This window comes from Leucoraja erinacea, chromosome 17 (assembly GCF_028641065.1).
Source record: "Leucoraja erinacea ecotype New England chromosome 17, Leri_hhj_1, whole genome shotgun sequence".
Taxonomy (NCBI): domain Eukaryota; kingdom Metazoa; phylum Chordata; class Chondrichthyes; order Rajiformes; family Rajidae; genus Leucoraja; species Leucoraja erinaceus.
The window spans coordinates 15,400,929-15,421,633 of record NC_073393.1 but is presented as its reverse complement, the minus strand read 5'-3'; the positions used below and the strand labels follow the sequence as shown (position 1 = coordinate 15,421,633).

The window sequence follows — 20,705 nt, the reverse complement described above, 5'->3', positions numbered from 1 at the left end:
TTGGTCTTCATTGGAGAGGATTTGAGTTTAGAAGCAAGGAGGTACTACTGCAGTGGTACAGGGGCCTGATGAGACCGCACCTGGAGTATTGTGTGTAATTCTGGTATCCTAATTTGAGGAAGGACATTATTGCTATTGAGGGAGTGCAACGTAGGTTGACCAAGTTAATTCCCGGGATGACGGGATTGACATGATAAAAGAATGGGTCGACAGGGCTTGTACTCACTGGAATTTAGAAGGATGAGAGGGCATCTTATAGAAACATAAATTCTTAAAGGATTGGACAGGCTAGATGCAGGAAAAATGTTTCCGCTGTTGGGGGAGTCCAGAACCAGGGGTCACATTTTAAGAATAAGAGGACGGCCATTTAGGACCGAGATGAGGAAAAACATTAAATTCTCTTCAACTTTCCAAGATCCTACCGCTCATCTATGTATTAGGAGTATTGAACCGGGTTTCTGGCGCCATAAGGCAGATGCGCCGCTGTGCCGTTGAATTCCACCGGTGTCTTCATTTGGCGCCAGTCCCTGCCCATTTATTTGAGTCCAATTCCTGTTTTCCTTTGTACCGGTTCCATCTATAATCTTTATCTAGAATAGTGGGTGAAATGAAACATCGTGTACTGCAGATGAGTATGGACCACTAAAAGTCCAACCACCATGCATAGGAATCCAACCCTCTTCCTTCGGGTGTGCCTCTGTGATTCTTCATAATTAAACGTTATTATGTTTTCACAGATGTGGATGAAGTTTCATCTTTAGTTGAAAAGGTGGTGGAGAACAGCCTTCTTGACATCGGTGTACTCTAGCTTCCTCCTTCCATGTTCTTCGTTCTACATCCAATTCTTAATTATTGGCTGTGGGAATCTAACATGAAATACATGAAAAGGACGAGCCACTAAATGAAGGTCTGGGATTTGCAGAATCAAGAAATTAAGATTGCAGACTGCCTGTTGGATGGTAAAATTACAAAGTCACCAACTAGGTAATAGTGAGCGTAACTTCGTTGCTAAGTAACTGAATGACCGACCCCCTGGATACTGATCGGTGTGGGTGGGCAATGAGTCAGTCGGTGAGAAGCAGGTGGGCTGAGACCTTGGACAGAGGCTTGCAGTCCGATGGAAAACACGGCGGGAAATGTCGGCCAGGGACCTGGTGTCCCACGGGTGCCTTGTCGGGTTAATCTGGCCGCCCGGAAAACAGACCTGTATCGCCCCGACCTCCCTTCCCTGCGCCGCATGAAGATGGACGACGAAGCCAGCAAACTACCGGGGGAACACAGCCGGAACACCACTAAATGCAGTGCAGGTACCAGTGTGCCTCGACAAGGGGCGGCGTGCAATGGGGAGAGGGAGGTGGTGTAGGTATCCTGGAACTAAGGGAATTGAGAATAAGGCGGTCTTGATTTTGAGAGGAGGGATGGGTGGATGGTGATGTTTTGACGAAGATTTCCAGAGAACACGAGAAAACGCAGAGATGCATATATGGTTATATGGCTATATAACCACAGAAAACGCAGCGAGGGGGGAGAAACAAGAATTGTTTACGGAAGACTAAGGGTTAATTAAAATGAAAAATGCAGCTGGCCCACGATGTAAGGTTCAACAATTTGTGAAATCTAGTATAATAAACCTCCCATTGTAAGAACATCGAGCGACATTTAAACAGTGCCTGTAGCATGGGGAGAATAAAAAGTTAGCTGCTAAAGCGTGCCTATTATTAACATGTAAAATACCACGAGAGCCTGTTATAAACTGGTTGATAGTATGCACATGGAGCTCAGGATATTGCGACATACTTATTATGCCCCGCCACTTGGTATCCAACCACAAGTTTATTGATGCATTATTGGTCCCATTGCTATCTACAGTTTACAGTGTATGTTGCTTGCTGGTCTCCTACAGTGGTGGGTTGGACATGTATATTCACAGCAAATTACCAAGGCTTATCTGTCCCAATGTATCTATACACTGTAAATGGCTCGATTGTAATCATGTTTTGTCTTTCTGTTGACTGGTTAGCACGCAACAAAAAGATTTTCACTGTACCGCAGTACACATGACAATAAACTAACTGAACAAATTTGAAACCTACACCATCTACAAGTTTAAAAGCAGCAGAAAAGTAGAAACACCACTGTCCACACGTTGCACATTGTTCTGATTTAATCGTCTATTGCTGTTCCTTTATTGCTGCTGAGATTTCCTACATGACTGCAATTTGGAAGTACGTTCATCATATAGCTGCACCTGATGAGGTAGCTCATCCACTGTCTCAAAGCAGTTTGTGTTAAGCAACATATGCTGGCTTTGCCAATGATACCCTTATGGTTAGAAGAATACAGCAATAGCTGTTATTGAGAATGTATATCACATGTGCCATGGCAGAATGTTCAGTTTAGGTTTATTATTGTCGCATGTATTGAGGTACAGTGAAAACCTTTGTTTTGTATGATATCCATTCAAATCAGATAATATTATGCAGGAATACAATCAAGCCAAACTTGAGTACATTAGGTAGCACGAAGAGAAAGATATATAGTTCTCAGCATTATTTCATAACAGCTCCAGAGAAAAAGTCCAATGGCCATGATGAGGTAAGGGTCGTTGTTATTAGTCACATTGAAACAAAATAAGTGAATGAAATGAATTAAAATTCACTTAAATCAGTGTGAGAAGCTGATATGCTTTGGAGCTTCTACAGATGCACCGTTGAAAGCATACTATAACCATATAACAATTACAGCACGGAAACAGGCCATCTCGGCCCTACAAGTCCGTGCCGAACAACTTTATTCCCTTAGTCCCACCTGCCTGCACTCATACCATAACCCTCCATTCCCTTCTCATTCATATGCCTATCCAATTTATTTTTAAATGATACCAACGAACCTGCCTCCACCACTTCCACTGGAAGCTCATTCCACACCGCTACCACTCTCTGAGTAAAGAAGTTCCCCCTCATGTTACCCCTAAACTTCTGTCCCTTAATTCTGAAGTCATGTCCTCTTGTTTGAATCTTCCCTATTCTCAAAGGAAAAAGCTGGTCCACATCAAACTGTCTATCCCTCTCATCATTTTAAAGACCTCTATCAAGTCCCCCCTTAACCTTCTGCGCTCCAGAGAATAAAGACCTAACTTATTCAACCTTTCTCTGTAACTTAGTTGTTGAAACCCAGGCAACATTCTAGTAAATCTCCTCTGTACTCTCTCTATTTTATTGACATCCTCCCTATAATTGGGCGACCAAAATTGTACACCATACTCCAGATTTGGTCTCACCAATGCCTTGTACAATTTTAACATTACATCCCAGCTTCTATACTCAATGCTCTGATTTATAAAAGCTAGCATACCAAAAGCTTGCTTTACCACCCTATCTATATGAGATTCCACCTTCAAGGAACTATGCACGGTTATTCCCAGATCCCTCTGTTCAACTGTATTCTTCAATTCCCTACCATTTACCATGTACGTCCTATTTTGATTTGTCCTGCCAAGGTGTAGCACCTCACATTTATCAGCATTAAACTCCATCTGCCATCTTTCAGCCCATTCTTCCAAATGGCCTAAATCACTCTGTGGACTTTGGAAATCCTCTTCATTATCCACAACACCCCCTATCTTGGTATCATCTGCATACTTACTAATCCAATTTACCACATCTTCATCCAGATCATTGATGTACATGACAAACAACAAAGGACCCAACACAGATCCCTGATGTACCCCACTAGTCACCTGCCTCCAACCCGACAAACAGCCATCCACCATTACCCTCTGGCTTCTCCCATTCAGCCACTGTTGAATCCATCTTGCTACTCCTGCATTTATACCCAACAGTTGAACCTTCTTAACCAACCTTCCATGAGGAACCTTGTCAAAGGCCTTACTAAAGTCCATATAGACAACATCCACTGCTTTACCCTCGTTAATTTCCCTAGTAACCTCTTCAAAAAAGGTTACTGTTGGGTTGCATCACAACTTTGAGCCATAACTTATGGAAGAACCATTCAAAAGCCTGATTACAGAGTGGAAGAAGCTGCTCCTGAATCTGGTGATGCCCGCTTTCAAGCTTCTGTATCTGCTGCCGACAGATGTGAGAGAAGAAGGAATGACTAGGGTGGGAAAGGTATTTGACTATGTTGGCTGCTTTCCTGAGGCAACAGGAAGTGTCAATGATGGGGAGTCTGGTCTGTGTGATGGATTGGGGTCCATCCACAACTCTCTACAATTTCTTGCGACCTTGGGTAGAGCTGGTCCAAAGCCAACCTATGATGAAACCCGACAGTATGCTTTCAATGGTGCATCTGAAGAAGCTCCAATGCATATCAGCACACTGATTTAAATGGATTTTAAGTGCATCTTATCCACTTCTTTTATTTCAATGTGACTCACATAATGTAATCAGCTCTGTTGAGAGAAAACTGTGGTACTATCCTAACTGCTAGTCATTCCTATGTTCCTGTTGTTATATGATTGGGCTAGAAACTGGTATTCTCAATGTAGATTTATGCACAATCCAAATAAATGTCTCTCTTTTCTTTGTATTAGATGATTTTTCAGATACGTCCTTTACGCTGTTTGATTATCCCAAAGCATCCCATGCAGCATTGGTGAGTATTTCTCATTAGAGTCCAAGGTGGGTTTTCTGTGACATTGTTATAAATGATAAATTGACATTAGAGATCAATCACTGTCCAAATCCAAGGAATTGACGGTAGCATCAACCTTAGTCTTTGCAAATGGGATAAGGTGACTCACAAGTGGACATATCAGTCTCCTGAATTAATCACCTATTTCCCACCCGTTCCCAGAGGTGCGGCCACGTTTACTCTTAACTCTACCTCATGTGGTTAGTCTGACATTGTATTTTTTTGGTACTATTTCAGATTGCATTTCAATCTTTGCATCATTCAGCTGTTTTGCACTCATATTTATTATTGTATCTATTATTATTATTATTATATTGTTTATTCTATGATCATATAAAAAGGACTTTCATATATTAGGGTACCCCCTTAGTAATAGGCTGGAAAATGTTCTTATTCCTTCGTTATTATCGATTTTTTAACAAACATCCAGGTTGATTATATTACTTCTAACCCCATGATCCCTTAACATATGCAACCATCTTTTGAATTATTTTGTCAAATACAGTCACAGTTGGACGATACTTTGCTGAAACCACACTTGGAGTAAGTACTGCATTCAGTTTTGGTCATCCTGCTATTGAAAGGATGTAATTAAGCTGGAAAGAGTGATTTACGAGGACATTGCCAGGACATCCTCGTAAATTCTCAGCACTCTTTGCAGCTTAATGGTAACTTTCCTATAGCAGGGTGTCCAAAACTGGACACAATACACAACTGTGGTCTCATCAGCTTCTCTCATAACTGCAATATAACATCCTGACTTCTATACACCATTGCCTGACTGATGGTCAACATGTCAAAAGCTTCTTTCACCAGCCTATTGACCTGCATTGCCACTTTAAGGGAGTGAAATACTTGTACTCCGAGAATCCTTTGCTCTACAACACTTCCCAGAGCCCTACAGTTACTTTGAAGGTCCTTTCCTGGTTTGAATTCCTAAAATTCAACTCCTCACACTTACCAGAATTAAACTCCATTGGCCATTCCTTAACCTGAATGCCCAGCTGATCAATATGGGAAAGATGTAGAAGAGAAATGGAGGACATTTAAAGGGGAAATTTTAAGAGTACAGAATCTTTATGTTCCTGTTCGGTTGAAAGGAAACAGTAAAAATTGGAAAGAGCCCTGGTTTTCAAGGGAAATTGGACATCTTGTTCGGAAAAAGAGGGAGATCTACAATAATTATAGGCAGCATGAAGTAAATGAGGTGCTTGAGGAGTATAAGGAATGTAAAAAGAATCTTAAGAAAGAAATTAGAAAAGCTAAAAGAAGATATGAGGTTGCTTTGGCAAGTAAGGTGAAAGTAAATCCAAAGGGTTTCTATAGCTATATTAATAGCAAAAGGATAACGAGGGATAAAATTGGTCCATTGGAGAGACAGAGTGGACAGCTATCTGCAGAGCCAAAAGAGATGGGGGAGATATTGAACAATTTATTTTCTTCGGTATTCACCAAGGAGAAGGATATTGAATTATGTGAGGTAAGGGAAACTAGTAGAGTAGCTATGGATACTATGAGGTTCAAAGTAAAAGAAGTACTGACACTTTTGAAAAATATAAAAGTGGATAAGTCTCCAGGTCCTGACAGGATATTCCCTAGGACATTGAGGGAAGTTAGTGTAGAAATAGCCGGGGCTATGACAGAAATATTTCAAATGTCATTAGAAAAGGGAATAGTCCCCGAGGATTGGCGTACTGCGCATGTTGTTCCATTGTTTAAAAAGGGTTCTAAGAGTAAACCTAGCAATTATAGACCTGTTAGTTTGACTTCAGTGGTGGGCAAATTAATGGAAAAGATACTTAGAGATAATATATATAAGCATCTAGATAAACAGGGTCTGATTAGGAACAGTCAACATGGATTTGTGCCTGGAAGGTCATGTTTGACTAATCTTCTTGAATTTTTTGAAGAGGTTACTAGGGAAATTGACGAGGGTAAAGCAGTGGATGTTGTCTATATGGACTTTAGTAAGGCCTTTGACAAGGTTCCTCATGGAAGGTTGGTTAAGAAGGTTCAACTGTTGGGTATAAATGCAGGAATAGCAAGATGGATTCAACAGTGGCTGAATGGGAGAAGCCAGAGGGTAATGGTGGATGGCTGTTTATCGGGTTGGAGGCAGGTGACTAGTGGGGTGCCTCAGGGATCTGTGTTGGGTCCTTTGTTGTTTGTCATGTACATCAATGATCTGGATGAAGGTGTGGTAAATTGGATTAGTAAGTATGCAGATGATACCAAGATAGGGGGTGTTGTGGATAATGAAGAGGATTTCCAAAGTCTACAGAGTGATTTAGGCCATTTGGAAAAATGGGCTGAAAGATGGCAGATGGAGTTTAATGCTGATAAATGTGAGGTGCTACACCTTGGCAGGACAAATCAAAATAGGACGTACATGGTAAATGGTAGGGAATTGAAGAATACAGTTGAACAGAGGGATCTGGGTATAACCGTGCATAGTTCCTTGAAGGTGGAATCTCATATAGATAGGGTGGTAAAGAAAGCTTTTGGTATGCTAGCCTTTATAAATCAGAGCATTGAGTATAGAAGCTGGGGTGTAATGTTAAAATTGTACAAGGCATTGGTGAGACCAAATCTGGAGTATGGTGTACAATTTTGGTCGCCCAATTATAGGAAGGATGTCAACAAAATAGAGAGAGTACAGAGGAGATTTACTAGAATGTTGCCTGGGTTTCAACAACTAAGTTATAGAGTTAGGTTGAATAAGTTAGGTCTTTATTCTCTGGAGCGCAGAAGGTTAAGGGGGGATTTGATAGAGGTCTTTAAAATGATGAGGGGGATAGACAGAGTTGATGTGGACCAGCTTTTCCCTTTGAGAATAGGGAAGATTCAAACAAGAGGACATGACTTCAGAATTAAGGGACAGAAGTTTAGGGGTAATATGAGGAGCTTCCAGTGGAAGTGGTGGAGGCAGCTTCATTGGTATCATTTAAAAATAAATTGGATAGGCATATGGATGAGAAGGGAATGGAGGGTTATGGTATGAGTGCAGGCAGGTGGGACTAAGGGGAAAAAAAAATTGTTCGGCACGGACTTGTAGGGCCGAGATGGGCTGTTTCCGTGCTGTAATTGTTATATGGTTATATGGTTATTAATATCTAAATCTTGAGAGCCCTCTTCACTGTCCACGCTGCCACTTATTTTAATGTCATCTGCAAACCTACTAATCAGGCCTTACACATTCTCATCCAAATCATTAATATAGACGACAAACAGCAATGGCCCAGCACCAATCCCAGAGGCACACCACAAATCATAGAATTCCAGTCTGATAAAGAAGCTCCCCCCACCCTCTGCTTCCTACCATGAAGCCAATTCTATATCCAAATAGTTAGCTTGGGAAAGAAGATGGAGTTTCAGTTGAGCAAATCACCTGAAAGATTATATCCACAATATGGCACTGAAGTGCCGTCCAAAGCTGATGCGATCAAACATCTACAGTGGGACTTGAACCTATGACCTCCTTGCTCTGGGAGGAAGATTGATGTTGCTGAACAGCTAAAACTTGACGAGAGAGTGTACCTCCATTATTGCAAAGAATTGAAGAAGATTTGGGATTGTTATTCATGAACAACTTTGATAACCCTTTATTTAGCAAAGATATTTGCTGCAGTAACTGCAAAGCAAATAAATGCTTTCTTAAAGAAAATCTTACCACATCTTAAAGCAATGTAAAATACATTATCTTTCCATTCCTCGGAATGTTTAGAATTGTTATGCTTGTCTTACCCAGTTATTCACCCATGCCGGAGGATCACTGAGAATAAGTGACAAGTTTTCTCCTGATGGAAAGCGATATACAATTCCTAGCATTCATATTGAGAAACCATGGAGTCACTACAAGTCTTTGATCACTGAAACCTCAAAGGACTGGTCTCGCTTTGTATCAGAGTGTGGGGAATTTGTGCTTCCCAAGAAGGACCCTAAAGGTGAGCTTTAGATTGTAGTTATTGTAATGTCATTTCCTTTTAATCTGCAGTCAATTTAAACTTTAGAGTTACCATCATTACCGAAATCCTGAGAAGCTCAAAGCTCTACATTATTTATACTAGCTTATTAGTGTGCTGCGTTAGAATGCTTAACTGTAACCTTCAGTGACACACTACATCATGGGGAGCCGCAGTAGCTGTGGCCAGCTCCTTATACAGATCATTCGCCCTTTATTTCACTTCCACCAAGTCACTGAGCTTTAATTCATTACACCTCATAAACTAATTTTACATCTCTTTTCTCCCAATGGTCAAATCTCATCCTTTGCCCTGATATCTCCAATCCTTAAACCCTTTGCTATTCTGATTTCTATACGCAATTCCCTGACTGATGAAGTCCAACATGTCAAAATCTCCTTTCACCACCCGATCTGCCTGCAATACCATTTTGAAGGAGTTATATATTTGTACTCTGATTCCTTTGATCCCTTAGGAACACATATTGACTTTTATTACATAGGACTCAACTGGAAAAGTGGGTTAGTGTTCCAGAAAATAGAAATAAAAATGGCTTACCAAGAAGGCAACCCTTTTGTAATATGGATGTCACCTGAATTTCATTCTTTCAATTTTGGATCAGCTATTTTATTGCTAGACTTCAAGTTCTAAAGACAAATCCAGGATTGTAGGGGTCATCATCCATAAATGGAAAGGAGCAAAGGCATTGATCCTGACAAATTATCTTGAGCATTGTTTGAGCGTATTTTGTGCTCAACCTTGAAAGATATAATTTCCTCTGCAGCGTTCCTCAAATCATAAATCATAGTTTCATTATTAATTAATTATTATTAATTTCATTAATCATTTCATTAATAATTAGTTATTAATTATAATGATTAATCTACAAGGCATTGATGAGAGTACATCTGAAAGATTGCATGTCCTATCTGAATAGCAGATCCTTCCTTATCTATGGAAGGAAATGCTTTTCAGAGAAGGTACACAGGTTCAGTTCATGTGATACAGGGGTTGTTCTGTGATAAAAGACAGCAGAGCTTTAGATAAATAAGATCTTAATTAATGAAACATATAAGATTCTAAGAATGGTTTGACAAACAGATGATGAAAGGACGTTTCCTTTCTCTGAATAATCAAGTCTGGTGTTAAGAAATGGGATTGGTCATTACAGCACTACACAATTTTCTCGAGAGCGAAGAGTGATTTATCACTATTTCAGATTATTTTGCATCACACTGGAAGCACGACAATGCAATTTCTGACATGAGTTGCACTGAGTGTTGAAAATGATTGATGTCTCAGATACATATCAAGCCACATCATTTCCCAAACAATGTATTGCAGAGAAAATTCAACGTTATTTTGAGTCATTTCCAGAACAACTAACTTTTACTTGCATTATGCTGAACCTCACTGGGGTTAACCAAATTACCATCTATCCTATCTTAGTTCTTGTTAGCCTTGCATGGCAAAATCCTTCCCTTCAAACTCGATGGTTGTATTGTATTGTATATCTTTATTGTCATTTCCTGAGTATTCGCATACCCAGAGGAAACAAAAAAACGTTGCTCAACCAGTGTCCATTCAGTGTGCATGAAAAATAAATAGAAATTAAAAAAAATACATGTATCATGAACAAATTTAACACTCTACTAAACATTCAACAGGCGTTCCGACCGGCAGCGGCACAACAGTGGCTCTGCTGCAGTGTGGGGGTTTGTGCGCGATACTTGGCAGGGGGCAAAGTCCATTTAGCAGTCTTATAGCCTGTGGGAAGAAGCTGAGGAGCATCCTGCTGGTTTTGCAGCTAATGCTCCTGTACCTCTTCCCAGATGGCAGGATGGAGAAAATGTCATGCGATGGGTGGTAAGGGTCTTTGATGATGGAGATGGCTCTGCTGATACATCTCTTCCTGTATATGTCCAGCAGGAAGGGGAGTGGAGCACCAATAATCCTGCTGGCGGTCTTCACTATCCTGTCTAGTTGGTGCCGTTCGTACGCCTTGCAGCTCCCGAACCAGGAAGTGATGCCGTAGGTCAATGTGCTCTCGACAGTCCCCCTATAAAAAGTCCGTAGGTGTGTAGTGGGGAGGCCTGCTTTACGTAGTCTTCGGAGAGGGTGAAGTCGCTGCTGGGCTCTCTTGACCAGAGCTGTGGTGTTGGCCGTGGACGTCAGGTCATCAGACAGATGTAGTCCTAGGAACTTCATGCTGCTGACCCTTTCCACATCAGCTCTGTCGATGTGCAGAGGTGTATGGTGTTGTTTCCCCGCCCTCCTGAAGTCAACCACCATCTCCTTAGTTTTTCCCACGTTAAGAATGAGGTTGTGGGATTTGCACCAACCTGTGAGCAGCTCCACCTCCATCCTGTACGCCGATTCTTCATTGTCACTGATGAGACCCACTACTGTTGTGTCGTCAGCGAACTTGTTGATGAAGTTGTTATTGAGTCTGTTGTTGGTGTGGAATCGCAGGACTGAAGGACCTGTTTCCATGCTGTATCCCCCCCCCCCCCCCCCCCCCCCCCCCCCTCCCTTCAAGCTCTCCAATGGCTGAACTCCTTTTCCAGGCATTGAGCCTCGACCACCTCATCAAACCCCGATCTTCTGATAGCAAGGGCCCGCTACTTGCTGACCCTGATCCTCATGCCAAAGCACCTCAACATCCTAAGCCCCAATGGATCCTCTGATGGCCAGTCCTTTTGGCCCCTGCCTACTATTCCCTACCCCATGGACCTAGCCACATTTTGCTTCAATGTGGTGTGGAACAGTAACTCTGGTAGCTGTAGTTTTGGGCCTTGAACCTTGGAGGCTGTTGATGTTGCAGCAGAAGGGCCACTGACAGTGAAATCCCCAACAGGGTTCTATATAAAATCCGGTAGGCGGCGCGACTCTGGTCAGCAGCGGCCTCTGCAGCCTGTCCGCGTTTTTCTTATTTTTTGTCTATGTTTATATGTAGTTTTTGTTATTTTATGTTGGGGTGTGTGTGTGGGGGGGGTGGGGGTGGGGGTGGGGGTGTGGGAGGGAGGGGGAAACTTTTAAATCTCTCCCTGCACTGGAGACCCGACCTTTTCTCGTCGGGTCTCAGTTGTCGTTGGGGCTGCAACGAGGAGCGGCCTCCAACAGGAAGAAGCCGGGGACTCTGGTGCCGACTCACCTCACCGAGACCGGAGCGGGTGGAGCGGTGGAGGAGCGTTGCCGCTGCCGCTGCCGCTGCTGCTGCTGCTGCTGATGCGGAGGCTGCCACTGCGGGTCTGCGGGCGGCAGCACCGGGAGCCCGCGGGTCCCTGGAGGGAGACCGCTTTTCAGGGCTCCTGCAACGGCGACTTCTCCTGCCCGAGTTGCGGGGTCGAAGAGCTCCTGGAGCGGGGCCTACATCACTGCCCCGCGCGGCTTGGAATGGCCGCGGGACTCTGCGAGCGCACGCCGGGGGCTTTAACATCAAGACCCGGTGTGCGACCTCGCACCACCCGGCGTGGCTTTAATGGCCGCGGGACAATCGCCATCGCCAGCCGGGGGCTTTGACTTTGACTCTGACATCGGGGGGGGGGGGGGGGGAGAGTGCAGTGGAGAGATACGTTTTTTTTTGCCTTCCATCACAGCTATGTGATGGATGTTTATGTAAAATGTAAATTATGTTGTGTCTGGGGTCTATTTGTGTGTAATGTATGGCTGCAGAAACGGCATTTCATTTGGACCTCCAGGGGTCCAAATGACAATTAAATAGACTATTGACTATTGACTACACTACTTATAGCATGCTTTAAATGGTGCATTACAATTTTAGCTTTCTATTTAATGAATGTAGCATTTGAATTATAATAGTCAATGCTATTTAATAAAGATATTATATATTTATAGAGAGGCTGTCTACGAGCTATGAACGTCTGAGTTATAGACATCATTACATATGAATGAGTTCCCATAGCATTATTAAATTAAAATGTCAGAAGTAAATATATATGTTCACTTTTATGATGGCAGAACTACGTAGTTTCCTTTCTCTGTCCACTTTTAATAATTGTTCTTTCTTCTCAGTCTTATGTACTTTTTATGTAATTTGTAGAATACCGTGGAGGTATGCTTACTATATGGAGTGATTCTTGTGTATTTTCTAACTTACTTATGGACATACATAAAAACAGAATCCCTTTGTTATCCAGACTCGGTCCATATTGATGCTCTATAAAAGTTAAATTTACTTAATACATCAGTGTGCTTACATATAGTATGCTTAATATTTTGGATTGTTTATTGACAAGCTTTTCCCCCCCTTTTTTTTAGATCTACACTACTCTGGCTACGCAGTCAGATATTTGAAACCAAACATTACACAGTCCTGGAAGGTAGAATCAAAGTTCATTTATTTTCTCTTTGATTACTTGCTAATCCCTTGATGGTATTTAAAAGTGTCTATTGCACATCTCCTTTCAGTGTTATCTTCAATCGGAGCCTTCAATCAGCAATTATGACCAGAAGCCCATCTCAGTCAATACTCTGTAAGTTTTGATAAAGCCTATTCCTTCAAAATTGTTGACACGTACTCGTATTAATTATATATTTCTTCTCACCTTCAACAGTAATCGATACAGAAAATGGTCCACTCCATTCAGGTACTTGTGTTTGTTCTTTACTACGTATCACTGTCATTTTTCATTTACATTCTTCACTTTGTGCTGACTGTACTTTGGTGCATCAGAATGATGCCTCAATTATATTAACATGATATAACACTTCAGACAATGGTAAAAGTTTATTATTTTTGGAAAGATCGAGGAAAAAGAAAGAGGAATCACATGCATTCAGAGAATAGTAATTGTAGGAATTTGGCTGGAATGACAGTTACATCAGCAACATATTTACTACCTTGTACATCCATGTACTCCACAACCAGCACAGCATCTAAAAGATATATATAGAATGCTCTTATAGAAACTTACAAAATTCTTATAGAAACTTCTTAAATTCTTAAGGGGTTGGACAGGCTAGATTGTTCCCGATGTTGGGGAAGTCCAGAACAAGGGATCACAGTTTAAGGATAAGGGGGAAATCTTTTAGGACCGAGATGAGAAAAACATTTTTCACACGGAGAGTGGTGAATCTCTGGAATTCTCTGCCACAGACAGTAGTTGAGGCCAGTTAATTGGCTATATTTAAGAGGGAGTTAGATGTGGCCCTTGTGGCTAAAGGGATCAGGGGGTATGGAGAGAAGGCAGGTACAGGATACTGAGTTGGATGATCAGCCATGACCATATTGAATGGCGAATGGTGCAGGCTCGAAGGGCCGAATGGCCTACTCCTGCACCTATGTTCTATGTTTCTATATAATGCAGGACCTCTTATTGTGCAAGTGCATTTTGGTTAGAGTCGGCGCTGGCAGATCTAGAAGTGGATCCGACCTGGAAGTATGGAAAGATGGTACAAAATGGGACAGACTAGGTACCAGGGTGTGTAGATGCTGTGCTAGAAGCTTTGATAGTGCAGCAGCAAAGTGGAAGAGATGGCTTGCCTTCACCTCCCAGACGTCTATTATCCACCCGACCTTTACTTTGGCAGCCTTTGTACAGAGTGCAGTGCATGGCTGGGTATTTTGCTTTCCTAGCCACCTGCGGACTTTTAACTGAAATTAGTACTCTTCCACTAACCATACCATTGAGATAACATTGCACAATAGTAGGAAGAGATACAAAGTTACATAAACAAAACAAAAACATTGACGAAATAATGATTAAGAGACTTTTTTCAAGAAATATATATTTTCAAATATAGTTTGTAATATTTATGTTGTGGAGGAATTTACTTTGCATTATGGCTAGGTAGATGTCCTGACAAGGTGTTGAAGTGGTGAGGGACAGTTGGTGAAGAGAGAATCGGGGTTCTGGTTTCTAGTTTCGTACTCTAAATTCTGCATGGGCAATCTGGGCAGGAAAGGGCTGCATTGGTTGCTTCCTCCTTTCCTTAATTTGCTCCTCATGCTCTTGCTCCAGATGTATTCATCTCATTGGGATAGCAAAAGGCATCTCCGAGGATGGCAAGATTAAACAGCATAGAGCTGACCATGGAAAATGTTGATCATCATAAAACTGAGAATGTTGGAAATCAGAAACAAAAGCAGAAAATGTTGAAACTCAGCATACTTTGTTAGAGCTAGAAAGTGAGAAAAAGATAGTATTCAGTTGGAGACAACTTGGAGATGGGGTAGCTAGAAAAGATGAAAGCCATTTAATATGGTGAAATGGAGGATGCTTTACCCTATCAAATGGTGATAAGCTGTGATGATTTTATTAAAGGTTTTTTTTTAAATACATTTTGGTTTCATCATGTAGAAATTACAGCTGTGTTTATACATAGTCGCCCCATTTCAGGGCACCATAATGTTTGGGACACATGGCTTCACAGATGTTTGTAAATGCTCAGGTGTGTTTAATTGCCTCCTTAATATAGGTCTCAGCATCTAGTCTATCCTCCAGTCTTTCCATCACCTTTATAAACTTTTATTGATGTTTATCAACATGAGGACCAAAGTTTTGTCAATGAAACCCAAATTAGCCATTATAAGACTGAGAAACAAGAATAAAACTATTAAGAGACATCAGCAAAACCTTAAGCTTACCAAAAATCAACTGTTTTGAACATCATTAAGAAGGAAGACCTCCACAGCTGTTGTTAGAAGAATTCTCTCTATAATAAAGAACCCCCCACCCCCAACTGAGAGATCAGAAACACTCTTCGGGAGTCAGGTGTGGATTTGTCAATGACCACTGTCCACAGAAGACTTCATGAACAGAAATACAGTCGCAAAAAGAAGGGTTTCGGCCCGAAACGTTGCCTATTTCCTTCGCTCCATAGATGCTGCTGCACCCGCTGAGTTTCTCCAGCTTTTTTGTGTAACCCGCAAAAATAGGATGCCCAGTTTGCCAAGAAGTACTTAAAAGAGCAACCACAGTTCTGGAAAAAGGTCTTGTGGACAGATGAGATGAAGATTAACATATCAGAGTGATGGCAAGAGCAAAGTATGGAGGAGAGAAGGAACTGCCCAAGATCCAAAGCATATCACCCTATCTTTGAAACACGGTGGACATGTATGGCTGCTGAAGGTACTGGCTCACTTATCCTCATTGATGGTACAACCATGGGTGGAAATCCCGGGGGGGGGGGGGGGGCACGTCCTCCATATTTTGAAAGGTGGGGGACAATCTCCCCCATGTTTTGTGAAACGGATTTTGCAATTAGTTCCCATCCGACCGCACGCTGCGTAGTCGCGGCCGCCTGCATGGTCAGCTGGCTCAGACTCTGAAAATAATTAAATGTCATCCGTTGGTAATGATAAACGCTGATCAATTCCTCATACGATACACAAAATAGATTGCAGCAAAAGCAAAACCGCCTAAGAATTTTGCATTTTTAAAAAGCTCTCAGGTTTAATGAGCACTGCAGAACGATTGGAGTCGTTTATCATTTCATTCCTCCGAGACAAAAACGATGTGCGAACTGCTACTGTTAACATCGTTAACTTACTGTTAACACTGTTATTTCAATGTGTCACCAACCTATACATCGATATGGATTCCTAAGTAAATATAATTGTGTTTTGACCTTCAAGTATTACTGACGCGTTCCTTTGAATAAAATTCATGGGAGAATTTCCTAGAACTGTCTGATGCAGGTATAATTACCGTTTGAACTTAGGAGGCAAACAAAAAATGCTGGAGGAACACAGCGGGTGAGGCAGCATCTATGCAGAGAAGGATAGGCAACGTTTCAGGTCTCGGGCCTTTTTCAGATCCTCTGTGAACTTTGGATGTGTGGGTGGATGGGAAAGATTTAAACGGGTATCGGAGGGTCATTAAGGGATCCAGCAGTCGAGCTGGTGTGCAGGTATAGCCCCTCATTCACCCAGGTTATTTAGTAATTTTTACCCATGAATTAGGAATGTTATATGAAATTTTTTTTAAAGTATGTTTATTTTTGTTAGTTTATCAAAAGTTTATTTATGTGTGTTGTTAGTTTGTAAAAAGTTTATATGTGTTTTCTCTCTCTCTCCTCCAAAGTTAGTTCTTCTGTTTGCCTTGATTTGCTTCAGTTTTATTTAGTGTTATTTATCACATTGTAGCTTTTGAAATAATTAAACGGGTATCGGACCATTCGTACGGTCATTAAGGGCTCCGGACCGCGAGCACGGGCTTCCTGGCGTGCAGGTACAGTCCCTCATACACCCACATTATTTAATAGTTTTTACCCATCATTTTCCCTAAAGGAAGCCCGTGCTCACGGTCTGGACCTTTAACATCCGCCCGATACCCGCTTAAATCTTTTAAAAACTACAACGTGATAAATAACACTGAATAAAACTGAAGCAAATAAAGGTAAATAGAAGAAATAACCTTGGAGGAGGAGAGAGAGAGAAAATAACGAACGTAAACTTTTCACAAACTAACAAAAACATATATAAAGAAACTTTTGTTGGGAGGAGATAAAATTGTTAGTTGTCATGCATACTTGTCATCAGGCCACCAGGCAGTTGTGTCCGTCCCCCCGTCCCCCCCCCCCCCCCCCCCCCCCCCCCCCCCCCCCCCCCCCCCCCACCAGTCCCCCCCCCCCCCCCCAAAATCAAGCATAAGCTAAAGATGGCTGTAATACAGGCCTGGCAGAGCATCACCAGAGAAGACACCCAGCAACTGGTGATGCCCATGAATCGCAGTCATTGCATGCAAAGGATATGCAACAAAATATTAAACATAACTACTTTCATTTACATGACACTGCTGTGTCCCAAACATTATGGCGCCCTGAAATGGGGGGGACTATGTATAAACATCGCTGTAATTTCTACATGGTGAAACAGAATTGTATAAAAATGGCCTTTATTAAAATCTGACAATATGCAGCTTAACCACATGCGATTTTTTTCTATTACAATTCTCAAATTGTGGAGTACAGAGGCAAATAAATAAATGATGGGTCTTTGTCCCAAATATTAGGGGGCACTGTAGGATGTAACTCATTGAGAAAAATTAGACCTTACCTTACCTTAAATGGTTGAATTCAATATTGAGGTCTGGTAGGCTGCAAAATGCCTAGGCACAAGATGAGGTTCTATTTTTCAAACTTATGTTGGGTCCCGTTGGTACAGTGCAGGAGTCCATTGAACTATAGTTCTGAGTGAGATGGAGAATTAGGATGGCAAGCACCATGGTATTCATGGATCCTCAAGGGGTGCAGAGAGGTATGAAGGATATTTGATATTGATTTGGACTGAGAAATAGGTTTTCATGGTTACTACATAACTGCTCAGGCTATGGGAGGCCCTCCTTAAAGCTGTAGGTAAACCAGCAAAGTGACCCTCTACCCTCTGTAGCTGTGATCCATACTTGCCACCAAATGATCACAATCACATTGAATGTCGGTGCTGACTGGAAGGGCTGAATGGCCTACTCCTGCACCTATTGTCTATTGTCAAATTGCATCTTAGTTTAAACATAGAGACAAGAGCTGCTGGATTGTGGAGCCAAAAACAAACTGCTGAAGCAACCCAGCAGGTCAAGCAGCATCTGCAGGGGTTAATGATAAATTAACATTTCAGGTCGAGTCCCTGCATCAGTCCAGCTTCTTTTTTAATCTAAGCAATAGTAAGCATTACTTATACAATCATGCTTTTATGTCTATTTTTGTAAATGTAATGGTTAATTTTGTTTTATAGCCGTTCTTCTTCCCAGCGACCTTGGTATTAAAGTACATCTTGAATTTGGAAGCTTTGAGCAGAAGGTATCGGCAAGGAATCTGACCAGATTTGCTATAGGATCTGAAGCTGTGAATACAACTTCAAAGAAGTAAACAATTCTCATTCAATGAGCATATTTTGCTTTTCACTGAGTAAGCAGTGTAATGGAAGTGACCTGTGCTTGTAATTTCTTTTACAAATTATGCATCTCAATATTTTGTTTGTGCCTGATACAATATGTTATGTAAATTGTTTTCATGGTGATCTATGCAGCTTGTCCTACCTTGACCATAACTATCGTGTTAGATTATTAATATTTTTAATCTAACAAATATTTAATCTTTCTAACTGTACTCCTACCAATTAATCTTGTATCCTCTAAGTGATGGAGGAAATACCAATTAAGTGTGCTTCTTTGTACTGGACGGAGTTGACTTTCAGGGGTATCATCTAGACAAGTGGAGAGTATTTAATCACATTATTGATTTGACTTGGAGATGATGGCATGATTTTAGAAAATCAAGAGGCAACTTTGTTCCTTTTTTGGCAGCCACAATTTAAGAAAATCGACAGTAGGTGCAGGAGTAGGCCATGCGGCCCTTCAAGCTAGCACCGCCATTCAATGTGATCATGGCTGATCACCCACGTTCTGTACACCATTTTTGATAATGCCAAGGGGAAGCAACAATGTGAAATAGAAGGGAAACAAAGATAATTATTTTACCATGCCCAACACAAGAGTGTGCTTATGGGTACAGAAGACATGATTATAGATTGTCTGCTTATCAAACAAATAGATAAGAAATTAACTAAGCAAGTACTATCCACAGGTCAGAGTGGACAGGCTGTAAGCAGGAAAAAAATAATGGCTTTTATCTTAACTATTTTAGTACTAACATAAGTGTTTGGTTTAACCTTCTTCTGTTGGGAGATGATTGGTGCCTAACATGGGTGGAGCAAATGTTAAATGGCACTCACCAGCTTAAGTATGGACTTTGTACTGGTCTTGCTTCATCTGGGCACAAAAAGCTTCATTGGGAACTTGCAAATGGAATTGAATGTTGTTCTATCATCAGCAAATGGCTGTCCTTCTAATCTTATAATGGAAGTTTAGGTCATGGATGAAATTCTGAAGATTGTTGAGGCAGGACAAAGCTGAACATAAACACATAAGCTAAGCTCTTTCATGTTGTTCAGCCATATGGTTTAAAAGCAGTTAGATTGATAAAAGGTTATATTTATAATTCTGCAAGAGTTGTATGCTATACCACACATCATAATTATTAATGATAAAATGTGGGGACAGTGCACAGTAGTTAATACTATGGATGACTGCAACAAAATACAAAAATACATGAAAACATTTGTAGAATGGATATGTAACTGTCAAAGATTATGCACTATGTCTTCAAAGGACCTGCCACTACCTAGAATCATTGTACATGGTCCCACCAAACTGGGTTGTATGTGGAAATCCAATTTGCTGGTCCACAGCATCTTGATTGGGCAATGAGGTCCTAATGATGACTTAACCTCGTGTATTGCAGAAGCCCCATTCCTATAGCTCCTTATTGCTTTCTTTGAAAGCAAAGCCAGGACACGGCTTTGTTGTTGGTCATGGCTGTAAATTATTTTAACAGACTTTGAACACCTCTGACATTCAGCGGCATTTAAAACAAATTAGTGTTAAAATAAATGATTCTGTGAATTCATTATTTTAACTGAACTTAATCAAATTAAAATTTAATATTTTTAACTTAAAGTAATAATAAACATCTTCCATTTTTCCATTAGATCCACATGTCTAAAATCTACATTGAAATCAATGGGGTTTCAAATCCTGGTGCAATATTTGTAAGGGTGATTTATCTTTCATAATGCTGTGAATCCTATCCAGACTTGGCTTTAGCTTGTATCCCATTTGGAGTAGAGGGAATTAGGTGGCACCATCTACCACTCAGTTAAAGACTCACAGCCCAGGAATGCAAGTACAGGACTTGCATCCATTTAAAGGGGAATGATTCCCTTTGGAACCACCATCCATAGCAATCAAAATTCAGCCCACTCTGTGGGATAATTGCAAAGAAGCAATAGCACAACAAAAATCACATAGAATGTTCACTAATATTAATTCATCTATTTTGAAACTTTAAGCATCATCTGACATGGTTGATGTTTCTGGATCAGTGTCCAGACCCCTGATTACTGATCCAGTAACTTAACCACTTCAATATTGTAGCCCCATAGTTAGTATTTGCTGCAAAGGCAGAAAACACAATGCATCACATACAAGTATGAATCTGGTTCACACAGATGCAGGTTGATGCAAAACTGGTGTAAATTCCTGTAAATGTTGTGATTTCTGTTTGCAT

General features: G+C 41.2%; 1 protein-coding gene across 1 annotated transcript; it reads left to right on the top strand.

The window, feature by feature from the left end:
• The first annotated feature begins 49 nt into the window (after window positions 1-49).
• On the top strand, window positions 50-18,448 carry LOC129705190 (testis, prostate and placenta-expressed protein-like). The gene is made up of 7 exons (XM_055648652.1): window positions 50-1,307; window positions 4,553-4,614; window positions 8,402-8,597; window positions 12,897-12,958; window positions 13,047-13,111; window positions 13,193-13,225; window positions 18,313-18,448. Exons 1-7 carry the CDS (start codon window positions 1,118-1,120, stop codon window positions 18,341-18,343), a joined length of 639 nt encoding a protein of 212 aa, XP_055504627.1. The 5' UTR covers window positions 50-1,117; the 3' UTR covers window positions 18,344-18,448.
• The last annotated feature ends 2,257 nt before the right edge of the window (window positions 18,449-20,705 follow it).

Excerpts from the sequence above, each read along its gene's own strand:
- LOC129705190 (XM_055648652.1), top strand. The coding sequence starts at position 1,118 with ATGGAAAACACGGCGGGAAATGTCGGCCAGGGACCTGGTGTCCCACGG. Across the intron at positions 4,615-8,401 it reads AAGCATCCCATGCAGCATTG|TTATTCACCCATGCCGGAGG; the intron begins GTGAGTATTTCT and ends TGTCTTACCCAG. Across the intron at positions 13,226-18,312 it reads AAATGGTCCACTCCATTCAG|CCGTTCTTCTTCCCAGCGAC; the intron begins GTACTTGTGTTT and ends TTTGTTTTATAG.